We start from the raw sequence: 17,096 nt of genomic DNA on the forward strand, positions 1-17,096 counted from the left end.
CCTTCCGCCGCGCCCGCCGCGGGGCTGTGGTGCCGAACGGTGCGACGGGCGCGGGCTGAGGCGCCCTCCGCGCTCCTCAGGGCTGGGGCGCGGGGGGCGCGGTGCGGGTCCCCGTCAGGTGCGGGAGCGGCTCCTGTGGCCGCGCTGTGCCGGGCCGGGCAGCGCCCCGTGTGGCGCCCGGGGTCACTGGAGTGGTGCTCTCCGCTTGGAGTCACTCGGGTTGTGTTCCTCTGCGTGTCAAGCGACACACCCACAATAAACTGCCTACTAGAAGTAATAAACCCGACGCGCGGTGGACTTTAAAAGAAGCTGTAAGTGAGTTTGGTGCTTTGGGAGGCTGCTTGTGTGAGGACACGCTGTGTGCTTGCGTTGTGCGTAGATTTATTTTTTTTTCCCCACCTTTTTGACAGTCCTTCGTGGCCTCGGGGAACAGCTCGCCTTTCCTGGAGTGGATTCGGGTTTTGGTGACTCCGCTTGTTGGAGCGGGCGGGTGTTGAGTGTTTGCTGTTTCGTGAGGCTCTGAAATCTCAGCTGTTTCTTAAGTATATTTCAAAGACCTGACGTTGTTGGTCAGCGAAATTGACGCAGGTGCATTTTCCAGTTATTGGTGTTGTCTACAAAAAACTGACTTGAGAAACCTTTTAAGTGTGAGTCTCCAGATCTTCTCTGTATTCTTACCAGCATCTGCCTCCTCTTCCATGATAGAGATAATGCTAAATCTCAAGCCTGGTACAAGTTGACAAAGCTAATTCTAACTTCTTCACTGGGGAGTATCACTATGCCCTAATTTCCTCCCTGATATGTTTTACTGTAATTCATGCCTTTGTGAATTTGTGCCACTCTGAGTGGTTGTAGAGAAATGCCCTCAGAGGGACCTTTTTCAGACAGCGTGTTTGGGTTGCTGTAAGCTATGCAGTTATCTGAAGTCTTCTTATAAAACTCTGCAAGGTTTTGCAGGAAACCCTAAAGAGATTGATGGTGAAGCATTCAACTGTATGTATTTTCTGTTAAGTAGAACCAACACCCTGCATACGGTGCTCATGATGGTTATCGTGTTTGCCTGTGCTAGCAGTTTCTATGGCTGCTTGCTGTCTTTGTAGAGGTGAACCAAGGACAGCAACGGCCCTAGATTTCCCTTTATTTGAGAAAAGCACTTCCCAAATGGAACAGGGTGAAAGAAATAGACTTGTGGCATTAGAACACACTAACCCACGTGTTGGAGAGGGTCCTGGAATGCTGGACTGGGGAAGCCGCCTCTAAAGTGGTGGGGTGGAGTTGTGTTAAGGTGAAAGCTGAGGCATAAGGAGCTGCCTGTGTGCTTTGGGGATGCAGCTCTTGTTCCCACTGTACACTAACATTAATCTTCCACATTTTTCCTTCAGCTGACTGTTAAACGTGTGCTACAGTGGTGTTACAGTGGGAATTTTTGTGGTGCTAACCTAATGTTCATGAGGAGGTGCTTACGTGTTATTTACACATTCATGACAAAATAGCCATATGCATACATAAATGTACAGAATTTAACTCTTCTGCTTGGGGAATTGGTTAGCAATATTTATACAACTATAAAATCTATTAACTGTGTATGTACTTGTATTTCTTTAAGACAAAAAAATAATAATCTTTGTTTGTGGTTGCACACAAGCACTTAGATTGATGAAACCTAGATGGTTAAACCATGAAGTTGATTTTCCAAGTGATGTGTGTGCCTGTGGTTTGCCTGGAGTACAACAGTGATTACACAAAATAATGGGGCAAAATTGTACCACAGGGATTATTTTAAACACAAATATAAAACTTCAGGTATTTCTGGGCTTCTTATGAAAGGAAGCTGGATAAATATCACTGTGTATTTACCCTACTGCTGGATTTTTTTCCCTGAGCTTTGTTATTAATTATTGTTAGATGGAGGATGTGGGGCTGCCTGGGTCATTGGTCTGTCCCCATAGAGCTGTCCTTGTGTTCTGTTGTTGGGTTCCAGCATTCTCAGAATATGTGTTGTCAGTATCTCTGGAACAAACTCAGTTTATCTCAAAGAATTGAATGTGCTGCTTTTGCAAAACTGCCGTCTCTATGTCTTTGAACTGAGAGGAAATGGTTGAGTGATGATGAAATCTAGTTTTCTGGGTTTGGTTTTTTTTTTCCTTTGCTGCTAAGATGCTTCAGATATTGTAACTGAAACATCTTATAATTGTTCTCAGATCCAAAGCACAAAAATATTTGGTAAACATGAGATAACTTCATTTGGAACTTGGTTTGGAGTGTCATCACTTGAAAATTGCATGGAAAAATAAATCTGCTTTAGATTAAAGTATTAATATATTGAGCATATGAGCAGCTTAACTTCTCAATGTTGTTTGTATCAGCAGGATACTTTATTCAGCTTCAAAAGCCAAGGAGATGTGGATTTACTTTGCCTGTGTCCTTTATACCTTTAAAGAGCAGAATACATCTGTGCTCTAAGAGTTGTAGAGTTCTTTTGAAGTTGCTCTCTGGCCTATTGCAGTCTCCTTACACAAACTGTAAACAGTTGAAATACCACAGCCGAGAAGGTCCATCTTGAGGAATTTACTTGCGTGGTGTGGTGAAGAAGATACAGCTGGTAGGAGTTGTGCTAATATAATGCAGCCTGCCTTTAAAATAAATACTGAAGAGAAAAATCGTGACTCCCCTTCTCCCTTCTTAACTCAAACTACGGGATTTAGGTTTTCTTCTGTTTAGTTGGTTATGTTATGCATGTAGTCTTATATATGTATGCTCTTGCTAGGTAGGGGCCAAGTTAATTGTCATTTTGTCCTGTTGCTTGTGCATGTTTGGGAGTGGTCACTGCTTTAAAGGGTGTGCTGTGTGCGTGAGAGCATTATCCTGTGGATGTGGCAGTTCACTGTCCAATATTACCAGTCTGTTTGAAGGTTTGTAATGGGTAACTGAGTATCTTGCAGCTTTCTTTGAGATAGGAGGTAGATCTCTGAAGTGCTGGGAGTTCTGTCTTTTTGTCTTTCACCACGTAGCTAATGCCAAATTTTGTTTTACATGTCTGGTGTTTTTTTCCTGCCCAAAGCACACTGTAGACTAACAATAGTAATTTTATTTCATGTATATACTGCCTTATAAGCCTTTAAAACAAATTGATTTACTTCAAGATGTCTGCATGACAGAGTTGCATAATGGAAATTTGGGCTGCTGATTATGGAAGAAGGTGACTAATGTATTTATAAAGCACTGCTGGCATGTGCTTAAATATCAAGTGTTCTCTCGATGTGCGTGGTTGTTGGTTCAGTGCTTTTGGACATATTCAGATGAAAATGGTGGGAGGGTGTATGCGTGTTTTGTATCTGTGTATGCAATGACAAGTCAAGCAAATTGTCTCATATAAAAGGCTGAGCTATACTGGAGCAATACACTGAAATTTTTCTGCAGTGAGTCATAAAGTGATAAGGAGACAAGCGTTTCTTGAGAACTTTGCTGTTATCTTGCAACAGCATTAGAACTTGTAGCACTAAATTTGTAAGATCTAAAGACAACACCTGCAGCAATCTCCTGGCAAAAGGCTAAAATGAACTTTTATAACTTTTTCAGGTCACCTTGTAATGGAAGAAAGTGGAGCTGACCATGATATTGCTATGGAAGGATCTAATGATTTGCTCATAGGCAGCTGTAATGGTACAGGAGAGTCAGAAACAAATGATCAAGTTTTTCAGGTGAGGTATGAATGCTTTGTCCTTGTAGATGCTTCCTTTACATCCACTCTCATGAGTTCAAATTATGTTATTTCATCAATGCAGGTTTTTTTTCTTGCCTTTAGAGTAATACATCGTATCTTTTAGGAATGTACATCCTTCCCTTGGATTCCTGTGCCATTCAGTTTTGAACTAATGAATATCCAGATGTTACACGTAATGACAGCACTGCAGTGATGAAGAAATGCATGTTTTATTTTGTTAACCCTTTAAGAAAAGAATACTTTATGACGTGTTGGAGTAGGAGAGGTTCAGAACGGGTAAAAAGGAGGTGGAATTGCTTAGTGACCAAATGTGACAAATAAAGAGTCCAGGAACACAGGACACCTGTGTATTTATTGAGGGAGAGGAGTCTTTAATGTATTTTTTATCAGATATTGCCAGATCTTATCTGGGGAGATTTCTGTGCATGAATGCTCTTCTGCAGAATGTTCTTCTAACATAAAATGTCGTTCACATAGTGTTTTACTTGTGTGCTTGTGATCTCTGCACAATGTCTTTAACACAACAGGTGTCATTTGTTTGTTGCTGCTTTTCTGGTGTAGTTCACAGTAGACAGTTTCAGCACAGAAGATTTATACCTGCAGTATTTTTGATGAGGTTGTTTAGATCAATACTGACTTTTATGTAAAATTTAGAAACATTTTTCCTCATTCTTTGATTTGTAGTGTATTAATTTTTGTTGCAAAAACATCAGAGTTGTTTGTGCAATTGCTGCAGGAGATACAACAAATTTTAGCTCTTCTTGCATTGGCCAAATGACATGTTATTGTACACAAGGACTGCCTAATTTTCCATTATTTTTACATGCTTAATATTTGTCTTGTCAGAGTTTCAACAAGACAAGTATTTGTGCCTATGCACTTAAATATAATGAAAATGGGAAGTACTCTAAGATTTTGGTTCTGCAAACATGATGAAGATGCACTCTATTTTTTTAAGATTTTGAAAATCTGATTCTTGGCCTTGTGCTGTACAATTCTTGGCCTTGAATCAGAGATCATGTTGCTTGTGTTTCTTCTGTGGTAAACAATTTTTAAAGTGTGTAGAGATTTTTTTCTTCATAGCTAAATGCATGTATGGAAAGACCGAATGGAATAGTATCTAGGATTTCTTCTGAAGTCAAATCAAGTTGGTGAATATTTACAGTTCTGTTTTTGGTGTAAATCTCGGTTTGAGATGTTTTAAAGTGGCAAGTGGTTTTGGGGAGCAGATTTTGAGCAAAAGGGATTTTCTTTTGCCTTAGTAGGGAGACTTTGTTCTAGGAAGCAGGAATATGAATACTTTTTCAGCATGGAAATAGAAAACAAAAGTAGAACTGCTAGTGTTAGCCTTTTATTCCAGAAGGACAAGAGCTCCTCTGAGTATACAGTATAGCAAACTGGTTTTAAATGTTCTTTTTCTTGTTGTTTTGTTTTTTTTCTCTTCGTAGAAGTTGCTACTCAAAGTACGTTTTACTATTTTTCCTCTGTGAAAGCAACTAACGTGCATGGATTCCAGGGATCCATTGTTTGGCCAGAGCGACTCTCCCCCAGCCCTGCCCGTCACAGTCCCCCTCTCGGGCAGTCCTCCGGCATCGGCTGTGCCGGCGCGGCCGCCCCAGCCACGGTGCCGCTCTGCAGAGGAATTGCACGGGGCAGAGCAGCCCAGGCAGCCCCTGTGCGAGCTGCAGCCCCTGGGAGGGCCCAGTGCTCCCATGGTGAGTGTCTGCACGTGGGGCTGGGGCTGCGTTCACAGGTGAGGGAGCTCTTTGAAGAACTCTCTTACTTGGTGCTTTGTGGTAGCAACAGCTGATTCAGACTTTATCTCTAGCAACAAGGTGGAGCTTTTCAGTGGTACAGTTCATGCTCCAGTTGCCCTTCTTCAGGTAGGCAAATCCCGTCTGCAGCCATTACTAATTTTATTAAACCATGACTGATGTCTTTTGTTAGTACCAAGCCTGGATGCTGTTGTGTGATAAGATCTTGTATTTCTACTGCTGCTGCTTTCTCTATATTCCCTGGATAAATATCTTTGTGGTTTTTGGGGGGAATGAGAACATTAGCAGTAAGCTACGTCACTATGTCTCACCTTTCCCCCAGCCCTCAATTAATTTTTTTAAATGCTGCTTTGTTATTTGTAACATCTATTTAGTAAAAAAGGTAACTCTCTCACCCAGAATCCTTTGTAATTATGGGTAAAAATACCATAAAGAGTTGTTCAAGTTTTTCAGAATCCCAGGTGATTTAATTTGGGGTTTTTTTTTAAGCCCTGGACTTTTCTTCTCTCTGCTTTTGCATGAAATGCTGCCATAGAGATCAGTTTCTTAGAAGTAATGGTCACAATTTTTATGTTACTATTAGTTCTTCTAGTCCATTAATGGAGTTACAGCGAATCCAACTATGAATGGCTTTCAGGTGTTTGATAGCTTTAATAAGAGAGTTGTCAGTTTCAAATAAATGTGTCATTCATTACAGAATCAGGTAAAGTAGTGTGGTTTTTTTTTTTTTTCCTTAATTAAAGGCCTGTTTTAAAAGGGGAAAGTAATTTTAAGAAATTGACAATGAAGAGACAATTTTCTTATTAGGTAAAGTCAAGTAAATACACAGGCCCTAACTCTAAGCAAAGTATTTCCTGTCCTGGTAGTAATCAAAGCCAGTCGTGCTGCATGATCACCATACAAACTGGAGCCCTTCATGCTTCTGTGTGACTGCCTTACAGATGATTGTTGCCAGCCAGTCAGAAAATGGACAGGTGCTGCATGTCATTCCTTCTGCCCAGCCAGGAGTGACCCAAGTGATTATCCCTCCAGGTCAGCTTCTGGATGTGACCAGCACACAGGGTGAGTTTAACCTGTGGGGCTTGAGGGTTTGTGCTCTTGTGACTAAGCTCATCCTCCATTTTTTAAGCACCTTGTTTCCTTTCCTTAGTCAGTTATAAGACAAAATACACACTGAATCTGCATTCTGATTCTGAATCTGGTGCCTCACACATCACATTTTCTGTTGGGCAAAAGCCTCATGGAAGCTTATGAGAGCTATTTTGCCCCCTTTCTGAAGGGTATGTGATAGGTAGATTGACATACCAAGCACGGAGTTGTTGTGCCTTATTTACCATTAATAAGGATATTTATGCTGTCAGCTGTACTTCAACTTCAAATTTTCAATGTTTACTTCATTGTGAATGAACTAATTGATTCCTGTAGTGCAGACAGGCCAGAAGAACATTAAATCTTCTGTTCCAGAGATTGCTGGTGATGATGCATCTTCTGTGAAGCTAAGAATGAATCACTTGGGTATAAATTCAGTTCTCAGTCAAGGAAATGACATGTAACTTTCCATTCATTGGAATGTGTTAGTTGTTACGTTTTAAGTATGTGCTGAGATACACAACTAGAAGCACAAATTTTAAGGTTTTCTTTAGAAAATGGACATACTGAAATCTGAAAGCATTGATTATTTATCTGCAATCCTTGCCGGATGGCAAGATGCTGTGTGCTAGTTTGTATTCACAGAGTGAGGCAGAGAACGAAGTGGTCACATTTCGTTAAACTCTGAAACGTTTTTTAAACTGTTTTTTCATCCTCTCTATAAAATTATCAAGATTTGAGCGCTGGTTAAGTGTTCTATGGAATGGTAGCTCAGAGTAAGAATAGAGTCCTGGTGCTGAGTGGATAGAAGAAAGATTTGGGATTCAAGTCATGATCTAGCCCTTTTCACTTAGGGTTGCAATATGGTTCCCTGACCTTGCATTGAAAGACTTGTTCCTACCCCAATGCTCAACCTTCCCTCCCTCTCCAGCTTTTGCAGGGGTAAAACCAGGTTTGGTTACAGCAGGGTCTTACATTATTTTAAAGCCAACTGGGAGCCTTTAGTTACAAAATAATTGCTGCTACTCTTTGTAAACACTAAGTTGAAATACTAAATAGTATTTTGCATTTCCATTTTTCATTGAACATGGGGCTCAGTGTCATAATATTTGAATACGTGTTCGGCAGCAGTGCTATGGGTGTCATTTGTGGAGTTTTTTTGGTTTGTTTTGTTTTTTTTTCTGGAGACTTTATAGTGACTTTACACAGTTTATGAAGTATAAGAGACTTTATAGTGATTTGGTCTTTAAAAGACAGTTGGGGAAACTTGTCAGCAGTTTACTGTGCAGGTGAAAGAGAAAGGAGAATGGCCTGTCAGCCTCTGAGTTTCACGTGTCTGCACACGGTGGTAATGCATGCAATGGTGCAGACTCCAGAATAGCCTGCACTACTGCCTGTAGTGTCTGTCGTGGCTTGAGGGCACATCTCTGTAGGAGGAACCAGTGCTTTGAGCCAGAGTGGTGTTAATCCGTGTGCACACTTATGAATCTTCTTATGGAGCTTTGTGTGGATGAATTTCTGTACTGTGTCAATAGCTTACCACTCTCCCTGGATGAGGAAAAGAAGCTTTCATAACTGAAGGGCAAAAGTCCCTCATTTAAAAGAGACCTTGTGTGTTTATGTTAAGACCAAAATATTGAATGTCTGCTTTCACTGTTTTCCATTATGTTTTTGTTTAACTGTTTTGTTTAACACACAGACTTCAATCTAAGAACAATTTTTGGCTTGTGGATTTCTCCCTATTACCAAGAAAGGCTAAAACATTTGTTCTAACAGCATGTCAGATTCAATTACAAGAGGCCTGTTTTTCTTGTTTAAGTGTTCTTTTCTAAGTACAAAGCCGTATCATTACCTCATATTTTCTTGTTTTAAAAGCAACCACTATGTGACTTGCAGCTGAACAAAATACTTGTGCAATCCTATATGGATTCCTGGAAGCAGAGAAATTTGCAAGTTGTTCTGATTATTTGCCTTGTTGTGGAAGGATTCATAAGCAGTAGCACAATTACCAAAGTCCTTAAATATAAGCAGCCTTATCAAGTGTATCTTCATATGTGTGCCAGGAGTTTGAGCACTGATTCACAACTATTAGACTACTTTATCACCTTTAAAACTTCTTTCCTATGTCAAAAGGCTTGCTTTAACAACACACAAAGTTTAATCATAGCTTGTTTTTCCCCATGCTACATTCAGTTATTAACCAAGAAGTTGCTTTCTTTTTTTAATGAAGATATTTCAGAAGAGAAGTGTGGTGATGGGAATCTGCAGACTGTAGTAGTGGCTTCTATAGCAGACAATGCAAGCAGTTACATTCTACATCCACAGGCATCTCTCACCATATCAAAAAAAACAACCACCAGGTAGGTCAGGGGTTAAAGGGATGAACAATCACTTTGATCCACTGCTAGCACTGCCTTTTTATCTTGCAGTTTGTTTTTGCAATGGTTATGCAAAATTACTATAGAGCAGACGTTATGAACCCACAGTGTACTGAATGTTTGGAGGACTTGAATGTAGAAACCAGTGGGGTTTTTTTAATACTTTTATTCACTGCAACTTATTTTAACAATGAAATAGAATATGAAGAAAATGAACCACAGATTTTTAAGGCATGTTGATACAATATCCATAGTTTGATTGTATGCTCTAGGGTTATATATAATACACTGATTTGATCTTACCTGTAATTTAAACTAGGTTGTTGCTTTTCTGAATGTCTATATAGACTTCTATTTTTTTTTTCAGGGTAGTGGAAGATTCTTTTCCCATCCCTCTTCAGCCGTTGCCATTAAATACACCTGCATGGGCACACCGGCTCAGGAACTGTGAGGTGGGCCACAAGGAATTCTGACCTAATGTTTTATCATCCAGCTCTGAGATAGTGTTCCTATTCCTTGAAAGGAATAATTGATAGCTGTAGGAGTGTTCAAGCTTCCTAGTATTTAGCACTGGTACTGCTAGCACAGTTAAACACATAAAATGCTGTGAAATCCCTTTCTTTTTTGAGAGTTTTAGAATAACTAACCATCAACAGCTCCTGAAGTAAAAAAGAAGTGCTGCTGAAAACCTGATACCTTGTAGTGCTGGGAAGAGGCATTGTGTGCCATATTAGAGTTTGCTGTTGAACAACAGTGCAGACTTTGCTGATTTCTGCAACTGTTCATGTAGTTTGTGTTATCACATAGAAATCAAAATCCATGTGACCCGCCAGTGTCAAGTCTGAGACGTAATGCACCCTAATTTCAATATTCCACTAAGGATTGTTATTTTAGATGGTCTTGCTGGTTTTTTTTATTTGTCCCAGCACGTTAGGTTACTTGTGCTTGTTTTCTCTTTTGTTAAAAAGTGCTCTTTCTTTATGTTCTGTGATGGCTTTTGACCTAAACAGAACTCTTCTTTTTTGCATATTGGTAGATATTTGCAGAACTGTCCTGATGATTAGGATGCTATCAGCAGCTAGAATGCATCATAAGTCCCTTAACTGGAAGGGAGGGGAGATGGGAAATTTCTTGAGAGATCAACTACCCCTTCCTCCTGCTGCCAGACTCTTCCTGATAGATGTTTATTTTACTTTATCTTAATACTTTTTAAAAGGAAAGCTCATACTCTGTAGCTGCCTAATCTCTTTAGATATCTCTACCACTTTTTTTTTTTTTTTTTACTATTGGTTTGGCCACTGATAACTACAAGTTGCAGATTGAGGGACCGAAAAATCTTATTTCTTTCTGTATCTGCTTAGAAACAATTTTTAAATTAAATATATTCATCTATTCCTTTTGTGTTATGCCATTTATTTAGCAAAAATGGTACCACTCTTACGTCCACTTTTATGTCCACATAAATGTTAAGAAGTCAGAAAATTAATAGCGTGGATTCTTCCATGGTGGAGATACAATTTTTATAGAATCTGTGGCTTAATTCAGTTGGCCAGTTAGTTCATAAGGTTCACTGTGTTTTTAGCACTACGTGGTACATTCTTTCCTAGCATCCATGTAGCTTATCTGAATAATTTATTATTGGTATCATATTATTGGAGGACTTATGATCTGCATTGTTTCTCTATTACAAGAAATTTCACCTGCTCTGTTTAGAATTCACAGTGGCATTTGTAGAAAAGTTCTTATTTTTAAAGGAAAGGAAATAAAATAATGTCTATTTTAATATGTTCTGAGGACACAAATGTCTCCCTCTGCTGTTCAGCAGAACTGTTGCCTGTATGCATTAATCCTTCCTAATCCACTGGAGAGTGCTGGATGCATTGTCTCTTTTTTTGGGCACAGACTAGAGACACTGGGATTTTGAGGTGTCATTTATCTTTCAGGTGTCAAAATGCTTTGTTACTAGTAACAGAGTTAGAGTCCTACTGAAATTTGGAGATCCAGTTTGGAGAGATGCTGATAAATATGTCAGCTCACAACTCCCCTCTTTCAGTTGTCTGCCAGAAATGAAACAAGCTTAAAACAGTGTTTTGGTCTCTGTGACTCACACAAGGTGTCAGCAGGTGAAGCCACTGCACCCCAAAGGGCAGTGACTCCTTTGGCAGTCGGTACTGTGGGCAAACACAGAGCAGTAAAAGCTGACTGCCTTGAAATGTTCAGCTTACACTTGCTGTGTCTGGACTGCAAAGTGCCTCTGGTACCGTGCTGCTGTGAGTTTCCTCAAGGAAAACTGCATTCTTGGTGTGTGTACTTTTGGGTAAGCTTTTATGTATTTTGTTGAGGCAAGGTCTAGGGAGAAAGAAGGAATCTCTCAATTTTTTGACTTGAACTTTGGAGTTGAAGGGCTGAAGAGTATGTGATTACTTCAAGGTAATTACATTGTTACAGAGTTAATTTTAATACAGTTCCTTTCAATAACTTATATTTAGTTTTCAGTGGTCTGATCAGATGCATTTCCTGCATGTATCAGCCTACTGAAATAAAATTTAATTGAAGGCTGCATTAATGACCTATACAAAATTAATTTATTGGTCTGAAAAAGGTAGGTCTCATTTGTCCATTGTTTCCTACTTGTGAAGCCTGTAGAAAGCAGGGATCTTACGTGCTGTATGGTTTTCTTCTCATCTTCCTCCTCCCCTTCCACGAATTTAGGGAAAATGATCTAACTTGTGCAAAAGTAAAGGCAGAATAGGAGAGAGTGCCTTAACTGTTTTTGCTGCTTTTCTGGCACAACAGTTTTATCAATCTTTTCATCTCTCTAGAATAAGGTCAATGACCTATTTTTAGTGACAGGTATGAGATACGGGAAAAAAAACCCAGCTGGTTTTGAAGTATTTGTTATGTGGAGTGATGCTGTAATCTCTCTTCTGAAAGGCAGCATCCCAGATTTCTGGAAAGAAAGAAGTTCTGGTACTTCTCAGGCTATTTTACTTCTCCTGATTTTTTCAGATCAAGTTTTGTTCAGAAGTGTTATTTATAATTTCTGACTGAACAATTGCCAGTGTCTCTTGCTCCCCGTAGCCGTGTGAGTGCAGCCAGTGCAGACCTGGTTAGGTGCTGCAGAGCAGTGAGCTCTGAGGTGTGAACAGCTCAGTGTTCAGGTGGCTCACACCCAGTGCTCACACAGCCCTCCCATCTGTCCTTGCACTAGCAGCAGCACTGTGCTGGCCCAGTTCGTTCACAAGATCTTTATTGGTTCATTTTTGACTTTAGGACTTGCTAACCACAGACATTCTGTTTCTCTTAGATGAGTGTGAGGCAGGTTTTAAGCAGTTGTAGCTAAGGTATCTGTGTGATAATCTTTGAGGGACACTGCTCTTTTGCTGTCAGTATTATTTAAAGATCTGGCTGTTCTGTCATTGAAGGTGGCAAAACAAATCTATCAGACCTTAGCACTCATTCACTATGTGTTTGTCCCACAGATGCACTTTAAGACTGAGCAGGCAGACTACTCTGGCTGTTAGAGCTGGTTGGCCAGACTGACCCTGAGCTGCATGCAAACGTTTGGATGAAGAGTTCCTTTCTGTCCCAGTAATTTTGTTGCTTACTGTCTGGCTTTTAAGACCAGCTTTACTGAACCAACTGTGACAGCACTGAGTAACTGGATAACCACTTCGAGTCACGTTAGATGCAGTTTTTGTGGAGTAGCCCAGACATTAGCAGAGTTCATTGAAACCATCATCAGTTTGCAGTTGGCAAATCTGGTGTAGTATGTTTCTGTGTAATGCTGAGAATCCAGAGTGCATCGAAAGTTGGGAGGGATGCTGTGTGAGACTTGCAGTTCAAAGTTAGTGCACTAAGTAGGTGAGACAGTTACTGGTGGTATGGGCAGGTGCATTCTGCTCCAGCTCAGTGCAGTATGTTTGCAGTAGATGCAGAGACAATTATTAGAGATTCAGAGATTCTCTATGGCAGTCAAGTGAAAAACTTCATCTCATACTAATTTGTCTAGTCAGTGACTGCAACTGAAGTGTGTGTTGGGGATAAACCACAGGAGTGAAGTTGTCCTCCGGAAATCGGAGTTGGCAGTGACTGTAACCTTTTCAGGGGTTCTTGGTGTTCTTAGGGTCTTGGATGGCTGACAAACTCCTGACTTCAGTGGGGACTGAGGATCTGACTCCTGTTAGATCCTATGATAAATCTCTTTATGAGGATACTGCTGTGAGGACAAAAACCATGGAATGACAGAAATCTGGGCCTATGTTCTCACCTGCCGGAGTCCCTGACTGTTTTGTTTTCTGCTGTAGTGTCCAGCAGTCAGATGGGTGAATAATCCTATTATTTCCCGTCCTTTCCATGCAGAGAATTGGGGACTCGTACCGCGGCTATTGCGTGAGCGAGACAGAGTTAGAGAGCGTTCTCACGCTCCACAAGCAGCAAACACAGAGCGTGTGGGGGACACGCCAGTCTCCAAGCCCAGCCAAACCCGCCACACGGTTGATGTGGAAATCTCAGTATGTCCCCTATGATGGGATCCCCTTTGTCAATGCAGGTAACTAACTTTTATTTTAATAACTGCTTTCAAAATTTCAACTCCCAACTGGCCATAAAGAAGAATCTTTGTTGTTCCTTAGTTTGGATAAGGTCTAGACATAAAAATAAAAGAAGGAGCAGCTTGCACACTGCTGTGAGGATCTGAAGGAGCTTGTTTCTTTTTGTATGTTTTGCTGTGATTATTTCCTTTTGTCCTTTAGAGATTAGCTAATTACCATTTGATGGGAGTTCTTGTGATGAGGTCTTTAGGTGGAGGTCCCATCTGCTCTGTTAGGGCATGAAAGTTCTCATAAGGGTAAGAGCTTGTTCAATTATTCTGCCCAACCTGATCTTTAGAAGAGTTTTTTCCACAGGAGTCAATGAACTATTTAAATTGCAATCATTAAAGGAATAAATACATAAATTCAAAATGCCGAACAAGCAAGATAAACATCAACAGGTATCAGCAGAGAGACTTTTGGCGTTTGGGATTCTTTTTGAAATGTACATGCAGACTTCACAGCTTGGTAATTACATATTTAGCTCATGCAGTACATTTGTGAAATTACCAAGAGTTTAATTTGGATAGAAAATGAACAAGCTTTACTTGCTACACAGAGAAAATGAGTGACAGGAATGTGGTTATGTTTGGGGGTTTTTCTTCTTTTTTTTCCCTGAAAGTTACTGGAAAAGGGAAATGTTAGCACCAGTTTTAAAGCTTCAGCCATAAACTGTGAGATAAAAGAAAACTAAGAATAAAATGGCAATTTACCCTTTTTTCCCCAACATGTGAGACAGCTTCATCTAGATCATTTGGTATCTTGTGGAAACACATTTTATTGCTGTTACAGTACTTCAAAAGTTTCTGGGTATAACACTTGTGGCATGGGCAGCTCCTTGCCTGCATACTAGAGTACACAAACTATAAATAAGAGATAACTAAAGGTGATGTGGAAGAAATTTGGAAGATGTCTCTTTCTTGACAACTTTAATGCTTTGCTTGACGATCCCTTTTGTTGGAGGTCTGACTGGAAGAAGTCACTTAATTCAAGTTTAGAGCAGAGCAGTATTTGTTTGAGCCTGTCTGGTTTTGTGTGGGTGTGCTGTGCTGAAACTGTGTTATTTAGCAGTTAGGATTTCTTAACTGCAAGGCTGAGCTTTTATGGGACAGCGTGGTCTGAAGTGTTGATTTAAGCCAGGAGGGTGGAAATGGCTGCTGACCTTGTCTTGTAGTTTGACCCCAGCTGGAAATCACCACAGCTGCTCACTCATTCCCTCAGTGGGATAGGGGAGAGAATCAGAAAGGTAAAAGTGAGAAAAATCATGGGCTGAGATAGGAGCTGTTTAAAATGTAAAGGAAAATACACACACACACACACCCCAGCAAAGCAAAGTAAGGAATTCATTCACAACTTCCCATCCCCCAGGACAGCAGGACACCATCATTTGTAATGGTTGCTTGAGAAGATAAACACTAACTCTGAATGTCCCCCCCACTTCTTCCTGCTTCCCACAGCTCTATATGCTGCATGTGGTGCCATATGGTATGGAATATGACTTTGGTCATTTTGGGTCAGCTGTTCTAGCTGTGTCCCTTCCCAGTTTCTTGTGTCACTCAGCCTCCTCATTGGTGTGGTGTGGTGAGAGGCACAAAAGACCTTGACTCTGTGTAAGCCCTGCTCTGCAGCAACTAAACATCCCTGTGTTATCAGCACTGTTTCCAGCACAAATCCAAAACACAACCTGACACTGGCTACTCTGAAGAAAGTTAACTATCCCAGCCAAAACCATGAAACCTTTGATTTCAGCTGGAGATTTTTCTCTGTTGTTTTGGGAGTTCTGCTTTTTTTTATTACCAGTATTGTGTTCCTTTGGTAGCTTGCAGGACTTCTCATCTTGTAAAGTATTGGTGCTCACCAGGGCAAAGTCCCATATTTTGCCTTCACATATATTGAGGACTGCTGTGAGGTGTGATAAGTTTGAGAAATGGTTTAAAGTGCTCTTGCATTCTGGGAGAGAAGCATTTGCATTGTATTTGCTTGCTATATCTGAGGGTTATGCCTTCTGAAGAGTCTGATGGCTAGCAGAAATAACTGTTTCAGAACTCTCATCTCTTCTGTAGTTAGTATTTTACTCTAATGAATTCAGTGATTGCTTGAACAGGGTGCATTACTTTCTGTTTCCAGGAAGCAGAGCCATTGTAATGGAATGCCAATATGGGCCAAGGAGGAAAGGATTTCAGCCCAAAAAAGCTGGTGAGCAGGAACACACCTCTGGCCAGCTGTACAAAGCCACTTGTCCAGCAAGGTAAGAATTATCTATAAAGCTGTAAGAGTGACTGAGCATCCTAAGAAAGCATTCTTTCTGTGAGCCATGACAGAGCACTGGTTTGGGATGGTAGCAAATACTCACTGTAACTCTTAGCTTTACCTCCTTGATAAGTCAAGGTTGATACTTATTTAGAGGTAAGGAGGAAATGCTGTCCTGTTTGACTGAATAAGGCTGAAATGTGATAGGCTCCCTGAATGCAAAGTAGCAGTACATCACTCTATGAAATAAAGTGGGATTCGTTATCTACCTGAGCATTCACAAGCTATTGTGGTGTCCTTCAGTGACTGTTTCTGCTCCTAAAACTTTGTCATTTTATTTGTTGTTTCTTCTTCAAGCTTTTAATTGCACTGATATCAGTCAATCATCCTAGTTTAGCACATATCCTGTGTGCTGAAGGAGTTAGTTCTTCCTGTTCACTGGGGGTTTTCGCCTTCTTCAACACTAATGGTTTTTTCCTCACCCTTGAGCGTTCTCCTGGGTGCTTGTTCAGTTTTTACTGAGCTAAGAGTGTGTTTGATGAACAGTTGCATATAGGTCTGTACGTGCTCAATTCTTCATAGCTGGGTGAACTGCAGCCTGTTCACAATTGGTGTTGTGCTTTTTCTATGCTGAGGGACATGGGCTTTTGCTGAGGAGTAAAATCACTCTGGCTGAGTGGCTTCCAGTTCAGAGCAGAAGTGTGTCTGTCTGCATCTATATCTATAATGTATCCTTAAGAATTTTACAGTTCTTTTAGAGACTCCTCACACACTACATCACTGTGCTTGAACTTTTTCTATATTAGTGCCTGATATGAAGTAAGTGGGATTTTTGCCTTTCCCTTCCCAAGGCCTAAGTATGCTGATGGAGAATTTTTTTTATTCCTCCTTGGAAGGATCTATATTAAAAAGGTTCAAAAGTTTCCAGAATACAGGGTTCCTACTGACCCTAAAATTGACAAGAAGATCATAAGAATGGAGCAGGAGAAAGCATTCAACATGCTGAAGAAGAACTTGATAGATGCTGGTGGTGTCCTCAGGTGAAACTTCCACTTTTTTCTTTATTTTCACAAATGAAGCAGAAAAGAGCAGTGTTTTGCTTGGTCTTTTTTTTTTAATTTCCAACCCCCCTTTTTTTGTTTGTTTGTTTGTTTTTTGGTTTTACTTATTAATAATAAAAAATAATTAATAATAAAAAAAATCCACAGTGTCTGTAAGACTTCTGTGGCACTGAAGAGTATTAATTTGGCAAATGTGTTAAGCACTAAGCTATGGAACTTCAGCAGGT

The 17,096-nt window shown here is 40.3% G+C and overlaps 1 protein-coding gene across 5 annotated transcripts in view; it reads left to right on the forward strand.

The window, feature by feature from the left end:
* Positions 1-3,579: 3,579 nt before the first annotated feature.
* CARF (calcium responsive transcription factor) overlaps positions 3,580-17,096 on the forward strand; it is a 28,426-nt gene continuing 14,909 nt past the window's right edge. For 3 of the 5 annotated variants that reach the window (XM_088167858.1, XM_088167859.1, XM_088167860.1), the window contains exons 1-8: positions 3,580-3,701; positions 5,173-5,439; positions 6,441-6,561; positions 8,819-8,948; positions 9,334-9,418; positions 13,329-13,518; positions 15,686-15,806; positions 16,705-16,848. In XM_088167858.1, the coding sequence (XP_088023984.1) occupies positions 5,230-5,439; positions 6,441-6,561; positions 8,819-8,948; positions 9,334-9,418; positions 13,329-13,518; positions 15,686-15,806; positions 16,705-16,848 (1,001 nt within the window). In that variant the 5' untranslated portion in view covers positions 3,580-3,701; positions 5,173-5,229. Of the gene's footprint in view, positions 3,702-5,172; positions 5,440-5,582; positions 5,608-6,440; positions 6,562-8,818; positions 8,949-9,333; positions 9,419-13,328; positions 13,519-15,685; positions 15,807-16,704; positions 16,849-17,096 lie in introns of those variants that run through there. The other 2 variants (XM_088167861.1, XM_088167862.1) reach the window with 2 other exon arrangements.

Source organism: Sturnus vulgaris, chromosome 7, assembly GCF_052056855.1.
Source record: "Sturnus vulgaris isolate bStuVul1 chromosome 7, bStuVul1.hap1, whole genome shotgun sequence".
Classification (NCBI taxonomy): Eukaryota; Metazoa; Chordata; class Aves; order Passeriformes; family Sturnidae; genus Sturnus; species Sturnus vulgaris.